We start from the raw sequence: 13,945 nt of genomic DNA, 5'->3' as shown, positions 1-13,945 counted from the left end.
ATTCTCCGACCCTGCTGGGGGTCGGAGAATTTCGCTCCAGATCAGTAATGTAGAAATCACTGTGAAGAAATCAGTTCAGTCCACCAGTGGATCATTCAGGAGGTTGGTTGCAGAGGAGAAGACGCTGCTGGTGAACCTCTTTTTGCGTGTTTTCAGACTTTCATGTCTCCTGCCAAATAGAAAATGTTTGACGAATGAATAATCCGGTGGAAGGGGATTATGCTGCTAGCTTTCCGAAAATAGCCTGCAGTGCGGGCAGAGGCAATGGATGGCAGACTATTCTGTGTGATGGACTGGGTTGAGTTCACGCTTGTCTGCAGTTTATTACATTCTTGGGCGAGCATTTTCCATACAAAAGTTTGATATAGCCATGTAGTATGCTTTTTGTGGCGCATCTGTTGTCCTTTCTTCGTCGTCATGTCGACGTGCTTGGACCAGGACAGACTATATGTTATGTTCACACCTAGAATTTGTAGCTGTCAAACTTCTCCACCTTGGCACCATTGATATGGATAGGAGTGTATATGAAATGTTGCTTCCTGAATTCAATGACCAGGTCCTAGAAGGGCAGGAGGAGTAGCAGGTCTCTGCATATCCTATCACCTGGACGTTCCTCATCTCACTGAGCACCCTGACAGGGAAACATATCGCCAATCATTTACTGTAGAAGGAGCAAATTCCTGCATTAACCTCCCTAAGAGCACCGCAGATGTACCTAGACAGTTTGCACTGCCGCGGTTGACGAAGGCAATTCAGCCTCACCTTCTGAAGAGAAACGACGGATGTGCAAAAGTGGTGGCCAAACTAGCGAAGTTCATGGGCGGAATTTCCCGTTCCTGACACTACGTGCGTCCCAACAGTGAGCCACCGGTGATTCACAACGGAAAAATCGCTGCAGAACCCTCACCGATTTCGGTACTGGTGGGGGAGGGGGGGAGGAGGGGGAGAGGGGGTGAGGTTTAGAACTGGCGCCACGTGCAACACCTGCATATCAAATGGAAAACAGGTCGAGGATCGCTGGGTCCCTGGCCACGCATATGAAGGGCTGATGAACTGCACCGGCTGTGCAGAAGCCAAGTTACTGGTCGTGCTGGGAGCCTACCCATTCCACCCTGAACCCACAGCCCACCCAATGACCACGCCCCAACGCTCCTCGCAGTTTTTGCAGAATGCCCCGCCCACCCGAAAGCCAGAACAGAAACTGAAAGGGTGTAACTACGCTACGCACGGTTTGCAGCCGTCATGTTATTCTGCCGACGCTGGGACAACATATAACTCACACCGTCTGGGTGGTGACTTGCAGGTGCGCCGGGTAATGATTGCGACTGCGCGTGCGCATGTCGCAACGACGCCAGTTTGGAGGGGGCGGAGCATCGTGAACCGACGGCAGATCAGCACCTGCCCAGAATCCGGCGTCAGTAGATTTTCTCCACCCAATCACCATTCCGAATTCACTGTTTGTCTACTGAGAATTCCTCTCCATATCCGGTAAGTAAATTTTTAAACAAAAGTTCGAGTAATTTCCAGAAATATCCACACCCTCGGTGGGGACCCTGCCCATCACTCGAAAATATGAGTTTGAATCATGCGTCACTTAGTCGGGCAGAATAGACGAGATTCGCGACCTCGTACTGGCTCTCCCTGCGTATTGGATGCACATGCTTAGATCATTCAATATACTTACAGACAAATAAAGAGACGGTTGAAGTTAGTTATTCCGTTCAGCAGAGGCTCTTCGGCCCATCGAGTCGGCAGCAACTGAACAAAGTTACAAGTACACGACTCCCACTCTTTTGCATGTGTCTCAGCACCATGAATGTTTTGACATCTAAAGAGCTCATCCACGCACTATATAACGGTTGTGATGTTGCTTACCGTAACTACGCTCCCAGGCTGAGCATTCCAGAATCCCTCCAAGCTACGTGAAAACTCTTTATCTCAAGTCCGCCCTACATTTCCTACCCTTTCGCTTAACTTGATGCCACTCTTTCTTGCCCCCTTTACTAAAGTAAGTTGTTGTTTCTTATCCATCTAATCTCTGTCCCTCGTAACATTGCACTATTTAATCAACTCTACCCTCCGGTCCCCGCACCCCATCCAGTAATGTTCCACCCCACGTTAGATCATACTGAATCTCCTCTGCGGCCTTTCCGGTGCAATCACTGACTTCATGTAGTAATGCGATCAGAAATGCAAGTGTGCTCCAGCTGACGGCTAATCGACGTTTCTTACAGTTAAAATATAACTTCACCACTCGTATAAACTACGTCATGACTGATAAATGCAAGTTACACGTTTTCCCTTGAAAATAAACTATTAAATACTTCTACCGCTTTCCGGGATCTGTGGACGACGACCACAAGATCCCCCTGACCCTCTGGAATTCCTCTTGTCCTGACATTCAATGCCTCCCCAATGTCATGATACTTTTTCCAAGCAGCATCACCATGCTGTTTGCAGCATTGACTGCCCTCAGTTATAGATCTGCCCATCTGAGCAACTGATCTGTATCTTTTTGCAACCTCATATCTTATTCGTCAGTATTGATCATCCTGACAATCTTCTTGTTTTCCGAAACTTGCATATTGTCCAGTCCACATTTCCATGCATATCGTGTATGCAGGTATATATCACGAACAATGGGAACGATCGCCGGCCGCTGTGGAAGGCCACTCATGCCGCATCCTGTCACACAAATAGCCATTTATAAGTAGCCCTACTACCTTCAACCACTAAGGAAGTTTTGGATCCAACTTGCCACATTGTACTGGATCACATGTGCTACTACCGCAATAATCAGTCTCCATGTGAGACCTTTTCAAATACATTGCTAAACTCCATGTATCATTACATAAACTGCACTATCATGAAGATACCGGGTCATCTCCTCCAAATATCCAATCAAATTAGTTGGGCATTACCCAACTAATTCTGATGAAGCCATACTCACTTTCCTGACTAAACCTCACGTCTTCAAATGGATATTAATTTTCTCCTTCGGATTTTTTTTCAGTAATTTCCCTACCGCTGATGTGAGAGTCACTTGACTATAAATCTCTCGTGTAACTGTACAACACTTTTTTAAAGGTAGAACCACATCTGCTGTTCTCCAAATCCCAGACACCTCTCCTGTGGCCAGAGACAATTTTAATAATTCTGTCAAGGCCCCTGTGTGGTAGCCTATATTAAGGATATCGCGGTACCAAGGTGGGATGTACCTTCTACTGTAGTATGAGTGGTACAACCCTGCCTGCTGTTTCCGCCCAGCAGGCGGAGCATAAGACTCGGTGTTTCACCCACAGCAGCCATTCTGTACTGGACCTACTGGGGTAACTACTTGTTCATTAAAGCCTTCAACTGGACTACAAGCGCGCATCAGTAGTGATTGATCGTGCATCACCCTGTAATGACTTCCCTTGTCTTCCACAGTAGCCTAGGATACCAGGCATCCGGTGATGGGGATTTGTCCACTTTAAAGCCGGCTAAAATCACCAAAATCTCGTTACTTGCTGTGCCAAATCCCTCAAGAACCTCACAGTCTCTTTTTCCTGTCTCTGTACCTCCATCTGTGTTCGCCCCAATGAAGATGGATGTGATGTAACCGTTTTGCCCCCGACTAAAACCCTCTGACTCCTTGCACAAATAGTCCACACGTTCAAGAACAGACAGTACAATTACCCCAGTCAGTCTATTCCCCTTATTATACCCCTTATTCCCCTTATTCTTATCTTGGATTCACATCAATCTGAACTACCAGTGCATTTTCATGTCCCCTCTCTGCACTTTCAATTGCTGTCTTAAGTTCCCTGCACTCTTCATATTCCACGTGGCTTCCGCTAACTAGTTAACTTTGTACCTGCTAAAGATTACCTTTTAGTTCTCATCCAGTCCTAAATATTCATTGACACACACGGTTTTACGGATTTTCTGCTCCTTCACTTCAGTCTTGACACCATGTTGGGCCTATACTCTCTCCATTTCCTTTCTGAATGCACCTGATGCTCTGTGCAGGCATTCCAATAGAAGATTTTCACAATAAAGTTTGATCGGATTGTGCCGTATTCTAATAATTTCTGCATTCCCCCAATTAAAAAGCGTTTTTGAAGACTGCCTTTCTGCTTTTTCATGGGAAACTTAAATCGTACTGTGTTGCAGTCTCTGTCACTACAATGCCTCCCACGTCCCGGCCTCCCACGTCCCGGCTTTGTTCCCCTGTGTTAGATTCAGAACGGTGCCGCCCTTTGTTGGGCATGGAAGTATTGACAGAATAGCACTCCTGAATACACTTCAAGAAATCCACATCCTCTGAACCTTTTACACGACGACAATGTAATTGATGTTGGCGAGGTTGAATTTCAGATTAGAATTGCCGTATTATTATTTTACACACAGTGAATTATCTACTTATCTGATCCTCTGTTGCCCAATGACAATTGAAGATCCATAATGTACTCTCAGCAGCGTAACTGACAGTTGCTTATTCCTATATTCTACCCGCAAAGTCTCACCGTAACTGACTCCTTAATTAATAATGCTACACCACTCCCATACCTTGCAGAAGATCCAAGACTCTGGAAAATGCAGTTGAAAGTAGTGGCCCACCCTCAACCACGTCTCTTTGATGGAAATAAAATCACAATTCCACGTGTCAACCTACGCGATTAGCGATTAACTAAATTGTCTGTCACAAAATACTTGTTGCCTTGAATTCGAGGCCATCCAGTCTCGACTTACTTCATTAAACTCAACATTGCTAAACCTCTGTCCTGGTTGCTTTACTGTAGTGTGCTGTGTCCCTATTGTACCAATGATCTATGTCCCGTTCCAGACTGAACGAATTAAAACTTATCCCAGGATCATCGGTAAACTGACCCTCAGGAATGTTGCTTCCATTATGGGTCATCTGCAGACCGTCCCACTTGCACATTTCCGACCTATCTCAGAAACGGTCCATACCTCCTGCACCAATTCTTGAAGATGCATCCTTCGATACTGTTCTCCTATTTCTGTACTAGTTACCCCGTGGAACGGGAAGTAATCCAGAGGGTACAAAATTTGTGCTCAGCTTTTTACTCTGCTGGCTCGCTCCCTACATTCTTCATTAAATTCCTAATAATTCATTCTAAGAATGTCGTTAGTACAAACGTATACCCAATCGCTTATCACACTCGCCCTTGAGGATGCCCTGCAGCCTCTAAGTTTCATAGCAGACCCTGGCCCCAGGGAGGCAAGACACCATCCTGGGGTCATGTCTCCGGAATTGGAAATACCTGTATCTGCCTTATCTAATGAATCCCCTGATACTATCGCTCTTCCTCACGTCGCCGTCCTCGCCTCCACACTCAAGCCACTTATGCAGCCAGAAGAATGGGTCTGACTGAACGAGCTTAAAGGATCAGCACCCTCTTCAACTTCCAAAATTCTAAAACGATATGAGAGCTTGGCACCAGGGAACCCGTTCACTATCTACCTGTATCTTGTGGATGTCCCTTGGTCGCTGTTTTTTTCTGCAGTCTCTTAGCTCAGGTTTTACAACTTTCTAATCGTACTTTCCATGCAACTTGCAGCCTCGCCTATATGCCACAACGAGTCCTGCTGCTACCGGAGGTCGGAAAACTGGAGGTCAGGTTTCTACAGTTAGGAGAATTTCTTGCCTATGTGGTCATCTAGGATGCCGCTATGATCCACATTTTCCCAGATATGGGAGATCACACATTCCACGCGCCTGACCTTAACTGCTGTGTCTTAATTTTAAATGCCCTTCGTCTTACTTACTATCTTTTCAAATTACTTCGTTTTAAAAGTGTCTTACCTCAACTGAGTCTCCATGTCTAATTCTACTTCAGCCATTTTATCGAACTGATTACAGGGCACCACTTCCAGACTCATTGTTTCCTGAAAGACTCTGAGCCCTGGCAACATCCGAACAGCTGAAATGAGCAGCAGTACAGACAACCAGTGCCCGAAGAACTAGGCATGCCTCTAGCTAACGTATTCCAGTAGCGACAAATCAATGGGAAAACAGAATAACCCCGCAGAAGTAAATAACCACCCGAGTTGTCCATTACCGAGCATGAACAAGAAAAATAAACGAGTGCTCGCTGTGCTACAATGCCATGCTTCCTCTGTCTTAACGTCTTAGTCGATATAATATATGTGCTCCGGCAGCACCATTCTGTTCCTCACATGTGTTCAGTCTTTACCCGAGTATGGTACAAACAATGAACGTTGGAGTTATTGGCAAGCCCAGACTCTTTCACAAATGTTTACTTCCCAAGAAGCTAGTGATCAGCAGCCTTCTCGAACTCAAGAAATATGTGCGATGCAGCTCGAAACATGGTGCTGCTGCGAATTGTTTTCTGTATGGTAATCGGCAATGTGTGATGTTACTTACTTATTTTTCCATGAAGCTTTTCAAGTTCTGGAAATGTCAGACATAAGGATAGAAATAAGAGGGCAAACGTGCATACGAAGATACGATGGCATCACAAACGATGATGGACGAGATTGTCCGGTCTCAGAGCCCTTGTTTGTCAGCGGCGTGTCGTTCGATGGAGGTGGTATCCTTTACTCACGTCGATTGTCGCAATTCACTTTTCCCACTGGCGGCGTGGGGTGATCTCCGTGAGGCATTCCATTAGCAAGCGACGGGAAGATTGCATTCCACCACCAACGGACGACCCGCCGCCGACAAACAGGGAGCTGGGGCACGGCAGAATCGACCAGATGAAACAGCATATTTACAGTATTTCAACGGTCATTCAGAAGTTAAAGATCTGTATCAAACGCTTTCTTTCTATGCAGTCGACTCAATTGAAACTGAAGAACAAATCTGTTTCCTGCACAAGATGCTGCCTATTATCTCGCGAGTTATCATCTCATTCCTATTATGCTTGAAGCGGATAAAGTGAAATTAACTTCCCAGTGATATGGAACTTTCTCGTTATGGGGACAGTTAATGTTCCCGGCAGCAGCCTCATGTAAATATTCCCAATATTTATTTTCCTGCCACGTGCGATGACGAAATATATCTCCTCGTTCCTGATGCTGAATCATTTGTAATTGCATGCAGTTGTCTGCTACACGTGGAAGCAATAAAATATGAAGAAGCATGAATGCATTTCTGCCGATAGAACATTCAAGGGTTTGGATCGGCACTGACACGGGGAGCCAAAATATATCTGTGGATTGTTCAGAGAAGCCACTTGCAATGGACACATGGAGATTTCGGAAGTTAGTGTCTCGTTTATATGGTGGTGTCAGATCTATGGGATTTGCTTCAAGAGACACTGGCGACATTTCCTGGGAGAGGCACAACTGTTTTTATATCGGCATTTTCAATGCAATAGGGCAACACAGAAATTTCAAATCCGAAGGAAATTGGGACCTGAAGGAGAATTCAACGGTAATATTGTTCGAACGCACTACATCAAAGCTTATATTACTGATACAAAATATCAAAGCAAGAACAGTTCTGAATAAGATACATTATATAGCAGCACAGTACAGATAAATGGTTTAGATTTAATCTACACTACATTGACACAGTACACAGTTCCAATGGTTGTGTTAGGGTAATACATGTTTTAAGTTTGACGATAGTTCAAAAAAATGAAACACCAAAAATGAAATATGAGGTGAAGTAGTCAGTTGAATATATGACTGCGTAAACGTAGAGTTAGAAAATATATATGGCATGGCTTCTCTGTACTTTTGCGAAGATCATGCGTCAGATACAAGAGAGGATGAGGTGGAATGTTTTGTCTTGTCAGCTTGGATGTTATATGTCTCTATTGTGGAGACCATGAATAACCTTCAGTTTGAATTTGAATTGAGTTTTGAAGCAAGCAATGAGGTGGAGTCAGGGGTTCCCCTGCCCCTCTGTGCATCCGTTTTGCAACGTTAAGTATGGGAACGAAAATTCAAATACCTTGGTTCAAAAAATGGGAACATAATTTCAATATAATGTACAATGGTGCCTGCATTAGTTTATGATGATGGGCGACGAGTAGTTAGAGTGTTGAGAATAGCACTACATAATATATAAAACCTTAAAACAAAAGCAATTCAATAATTCTGGGAGGAGTAAATCTGCTGTAAACAATCAATTTGGCAAAAATATGCTGGATTATTAAATTGTGCAACAGATTCCCTAGAGTTTCCTGCCAAGCAACGGAAATAAATTTACATTATGCTACTTTATTGATCCTCTGCAATGCCATTTACATTTTTGTAGTGAGAAAGAATGTCCTCTGAGTTAATACGCCGATAACCATGTAGATATCATCCATATTAAGCTTTGAAACGACACGCTTCAGTCACAATAAATACTTAGAAATTCAAATTTATGTCAATTTTATAAGAATGAGCAGAGGTGATAAATAAGGTTGATTTCCTTTAAAGACGAATATCTAAGATGCGACACAAACAGTGTTAAATATTTAAATGAAATGCAAGCAAATGTTTATCAGAAATACGTTGCATCGAACACAAAATATGAATGAAAAATCTCAGCTGACTTGACAGATATATGGAATAATTGATATATTGGATCAAGAGAGGGGAAAACGTGAAAAATAAGGCAGGACCCACCAGACGCGGTTGACTTAGATTTCCAAAATGCATTTCGGACATTGCTCCAGAAATCTAATATGCAATTCAAATTTTTGTGGTTTGAAGGAAACATATCGGAGGACTGATTGAAATGTGGTCAAGACAGATAATGGACATTAGAAAATTTAAATTGTCTGTCTGCAAGAAGTGGAGTAGTTTAATAATCCGTGTTGTTGTCTCTACATTTATTACGACTGCTAAGTAGATCTAGATTAATGTATATATGTTTTCTCATCACTTCATAGCTTCTTGTGGATCCAGGTCAGTAAGAGGGTAAAAAGAACGCAAACATGAATAAACGCGCAATAAGATAGAATATTGTGTGCAAGGCATGGACGCTCAAATTAATTCGATTTATTTCAAGGAAGAACAGGAAAATATTTTTACTTGTTGTGAAACTTGAATATAGTGCACTGATATGGGTTTTAATGGGAAACGTGTAAGTATTTCAAATAAAATCCTTAGATCAGGTCAGTAACCTACATCTGCTGCTTGTTTCGGAATTCTTTGTTTTGTAGTATAATGAAATATTGATACGTATCACACTGTTGGTCTATTTTTGAATTTCATATGCCAGCACATTTCTCCCTTAAGATATGATAAGCTTTGGATGACAATGCTCAGTTAACTGTCAATGCCACAAAACAAAACCGTAATTTCCGAACTCCATAGAACCATAGAAAATTTACAGTTCAGAAGGGGTTAGCCCGAGGACAACCCATGTTTCCTTTTTACTCCCTCCTTCCTGAACCCGGTCGACAGCCCTGTATCTTTCAGCACTTAATGTGCAGATGCAGGTACCCTTTAAGAGGGTTTAGGGTCTCTGCCTCCACCATCAATTCTGGCAACTAGTTCCAGGCACCCAGTACACCCCGCGTAACAAGGCCCTACTCATGTCCCCTCTGCAACTTCTGCTGCTTCCCCTGAATCTATGTCTCCGGTTCTAGAATTCTCTTCGAAGACAACAATTTTATTCTGTCCACTATAACTTTTCCTGTCATAATTGAGTACACCTCCATTAAGTCATTCCTCAACATTCTTTGTTCAAGGGAGAATAAACCCGAACATTCCAATATCTGTTCGTAGCTACACTTCTGTAGCTCTGGCAACATTCTTGTAAACATCCTCTACCCTCTCTCTCTGGAGTAATTCCTGTAATGTCGTGACACAATTTCACACAATACTCCAGCTGGAGCGTCACCAGTGTTCCATACAATTCCAACATTAATCGTAAGCTTTCATATTCTATACCGATACCAATGAAGGAGAACGTCGCATCTGCGTACTTTACAACATTACCTACTTGTACTGCTCTATTAATGGGTCTGTGTACTAATACAGCAAGATCATTCACTTCATCGAGCCCTCTTATTGTATTCCCATTTATTACCTCCTCCCTATAACTGTTTAGCCTCCTTAAATACATGTCTTGAAAGATAAAATCCATCTTCGACTTCATGGCCTGGTACACCAATCAATCTCCTGCCTCATTTGTCCAAACCTCTGCTAATGAATTCACGTACAGCTCGAAAACGTGCTTACTTTACATACCTTTTACCATTACGCAAATCATGTTGTTTGCATATGACGTATGTATTCTGACCCATATAGGTATCTGAGTCATTTTGATTTTTTTGCATTAACCTAAACACTATTTCCTGGTGGTATAGTAATTTATACCATGGCTTCTGATTGCCAATGTCATAGAATGTTGCTCACATGATTCCCAAGCCAACATTACCACGCATTGCTTAATCTTCATTTTCAATTAGAAATTGCATTATGTAGTATCACATGCTCTTCCATCGTCTTTTATAATCAATAATATGGAAATTGAGTGAAAGTAAACAGTTTAAAAAGTTACCCAAGTCCTTCAAACGGAGCAGTGCCCCTGAAAATCAAAGCATTGCATGAAATTGAGGTGTCACAAAATCCATATCAGCAAACACTGCGACAAGCAAGACCAGAATTTTGATATCATATATGATATATGCTCAACCTTTTTTTAATACCCAAATAATTTTCCAGCATTGTATTTTGGCAAAGCACATGCTGAAAACAGAAAATTGAGCAAAAATCTTGAATGCCACCAGCACTTGGTTGAGGCATCGAAATGCAGATATAACTTTCAAGTTACATTTCCACTCAAACATTCTGATGCGTATCACTGAATGGAAAACCCCTTAATTCTTATGCATAGTGTCTTTGTCGTAAGATATTCCTACAGGTTGCACCATTTGGAAACAAAGACAGATGGAACATTTAGAGGACACAAGAACAATAACTTCAACAGCTGAATCATTCGTTTTATTTCGTAGACACAATGGCAAATTACAGAATTCCACAACATTTACAGGGCAAAGAGGGTCTATTCGTCTCGCAGAGTCTGCAGTATCACTCTGAAAGTCAATCATACTTCAGCAAACTCACCTGGCATATTTCTGTAATCTTGCACATTTTGTATTTTGACAGAGCATTCCAATTGACTATTGAATACGTTGATCGGACCTGCCTCCTTGTAAGTTTGTTGAATACACCAACCGGAATTTGAGAGATTTTCTTTACCCTCGCACCACTTTCCCACAATTCTCTAATTATTTTGATGTCCTATGGAGTGCGAACTCGTTACATTGTTTAAAACTCTCCAGGTCTTGAATACATCCTTTTTCTCTATATATTTGAATCTGCTGAATCTCAATCGAATCCACTAACATGTTCATGCCCTTTTGATGGTAAAGACTATTTTCAACACTGTTCGCAACTTTATTATGATTTGCTAATTTTTAACTCAAGCTCTGAACACCACAATCCAGGTCATTAAAATATATTAGGACCCTTGCGGATCTCTACAAAATTCTTCCTCCAATCTGAAGAAAAACAAAACGAGCAATTGATCGTTCTACCTTTTTTTCATGCCGCTGTCCAGCGGAATCAAACCCTTATATGCAGAAGGAGGAAAATTGGCCCATCGAAAAAGGGGCACCTCCCCCCGCTCAATATCCCAGTAATAACATCTGATATGCACATAAACAACAATGTTTAGCAAGGCCAATCCACCTAACATGTACATCTTTGGACTGTGGGAAGAAACCGGAACATCCGGAGTAAACCTATGCAGCTACGGAGATAACGTGCAAACTCTATACAGCCAATCATCAAAGGCCAGAATGTGCTATCGACACTGCTTCCGCAGCACACCCTCTAAACTTGGCAAAGTCAAGATGACCATAGGCTGATTTTCTCTTTGAGAGGGAGTCGAAAAGGTTGGTGCGGGCTAGTTCTGACTAATCTGAGGTCATCAAACCACAGGCGAGGGGTATGGTTGAGAAGGTGGGGCTTTCATGAATAAGCACAGCTTGTCCGGGAATTGAAAACACGCTGTTGGATTCGTTCGGTATCAAGAATCATTTATCCAGATAACTGAGCTAAACTGGTCCCATCTCGGCCTACTTATTATTTAATGGCATACATTAGGCATCATTCCATGATCTATACGTTGTTGACACGACAGTCGTGTGCCAATATGTGGAATGTCATTTTAAAATGTATGCACACCTCACCAAATGATCTCGAAAACGTTAGTTCAATATTTTTCACTGAAGATAGCCATGGCTGATTTCTTCAATTATCCTGCAATTGCCTAACTGACTATTGACGTTGGCCATTACGAAAGGTTCCAACCGCCTCGTTCCAACTGAGTCGAAGTGACTGGTCTGTCGTTGCAGGTTTTATCGTTGTGTGACTTTTTGAGCAATGGTGTAACAGTGGCTATTATCCAGTCCTTTGGAACTATGAATACTGTGCAAGGAAGCCTTGAAGATTATCGTTAAGTGCCTGTGTATTTTCCACTCTCACTTACCTCATTATACTTGGGTGCATTACATCTGGTCCTGGCAACGTGTCAATGTTAATTTAAGCACGTCTTTTTAAGCGCTCTGCGTCTCTACTGTAAACAGTTCCACTATACTAGTTACTTCTCTCTGACATCGAACTGACTATACTCGCCTTCCTTTGTAAATTCCTCGGCTATTTCTCTTGCTTTCACCTGCAAGTTCTATTTTGTCCCCAGTTGGCCTTCCTGTTAATCGATGCTTTTATTATTTGTATGCATATAGGGGACCTTGACATTCGCTTTCACTTTTGCTTCATTTGCTTTTAAGGCTCTTTTATTGCTTTTCACATGAATTTTTAAATTCACTTCCGTCTGCAGTGTGCGTGCTCCTTGGCTCGTGGAGAGTTAGTCGGAATTGGGTGAAAAATATTGAGTTAAAGTGTTGATTGATAAGGGGGAAAGTAGTAATAAAACTTATATTCAGGTCTTTTATCAGGCACTCAAAAGCTGATCTTTTGGGTAGTTGCATTCCTAAAACAGGAGTCTGATGAGTTCCACTCAACTGCAGCTAGTAAATTGTGCAAATGGTCTAATCCAGTTTCCAGAGCAGGTGTAAACAGGCAGGTATGTGAAACTGGGAGAAGGGTGGACTGAAACATCGGGAACAGAGTTGAAGGGAGACGTTTCAATAGACGCCTGGGCAGGATAGAGGTTTCACTGTTTTACTGTCTGAGTGCTCCGACTGGTGGTAAAAAAAATAAAAGTGACATCACAGGAAGCCTGCGATCTGATTGGCTAATGAGCAGTCTGTGCAAATGTGAAAATGCAAAATAAAGTTTTACATTCAGCATTTTACATTTCTAATAGAAATCTAGTGCTATGATGTCAATGTAATAAGCATTTATTTAAACATTATTTTTATGTTGTGCTGGAAGTGTCAGTGAGTGCGCAGAATGTTTCATTTGTGAGATATGGGTGGTCTGTGATGTTTTCAGCAGTCCGAATAACTACATCAGAAGAAAGTGCACTGCATTGCATCTCCTCGCAGACGCATGGATTCGTTGGAGCAGCAGCGTCATACGTTTAGGTGCATGCAGGTGGCGGACAGCGCCATACACAGGGCTTTTTGAGACGTAGTTACACCCAATTTCAAGGAATATAGGATGGGTGGCCTCTACAAAGCGCCGACAGTCAGTGCAGGAATCAATTGTGGCTGCCCGCTCTCCAACAATTATACAATTTTGTATACTTTTGGGGGCGTGGGATGGCCAATCAAGGGAAAACAGCAGCAGAAGCTTGAACCATTGCGCCATTGCTGGCGCTGCTGTGAAGCAGGGAGTGAAAGAGCGCAGGAGCAGCAGATATAGGGGACGCTGTGGTCAGGGGCACAGATAGACGCTTCTGTGGATGTTAGATAGACTCCAGGATGTAATGTTGCCTCCCTGCAGCCAGGGTCCAGGAGGTATTTGATCTGAAGAGGTAGGATGAATAGTTAGAGGT

The 13,945-nt window shown here is 42.7% G+C and overlaps 1 protein-coding gene across 1 annotated transcript in view; it reads right to left on the bottom strand.

Annotated features, from left to right (window-relative positions):
• The window catches only part of LOC119976524 (golgin subfamily A member 4-like), a 1,176,663-nt gene that overhangs the window by 16,364 nt on the left and 1,146,354 nt on the right, over nt 1-13,945 (bottom strand). The window contains exons 202-203 of the mRNA XM_038817077.1: nt 10,478-10,504; nt 6,395-6,421 (exon numbers count right to left, since the gene is read on the bottom strand). Coding sequence (XP_038673005.1) covers nt 6,395-6,421; nt 10,478-10,504 — 54 coding nt within the window. The remainder of the gene's footprint in view (nt 1-6,394; nt 6,422-10,477; nt 10,505-13,945) is intronic.

This window comes from Scyliorhinus canicula, chromosome 13 (assembly GCF_902713615.1).
Source record: "Scyliorhinus canicula chromosome 13, sScyCan1.1, whole genome shotgun sequence".
Lineage (NCBI taxonomy): Eukaryota > Metazoa > Chordata > Chondrichthyes > Carcharhiniformes > Scyliorhinidae > Scyliorhinus > Scyliorhinus canicula.
Note: the sequence above shows the minus strand (reverse complement) of the source record. Positions and strands in the feature narration are given on the sequence as shown.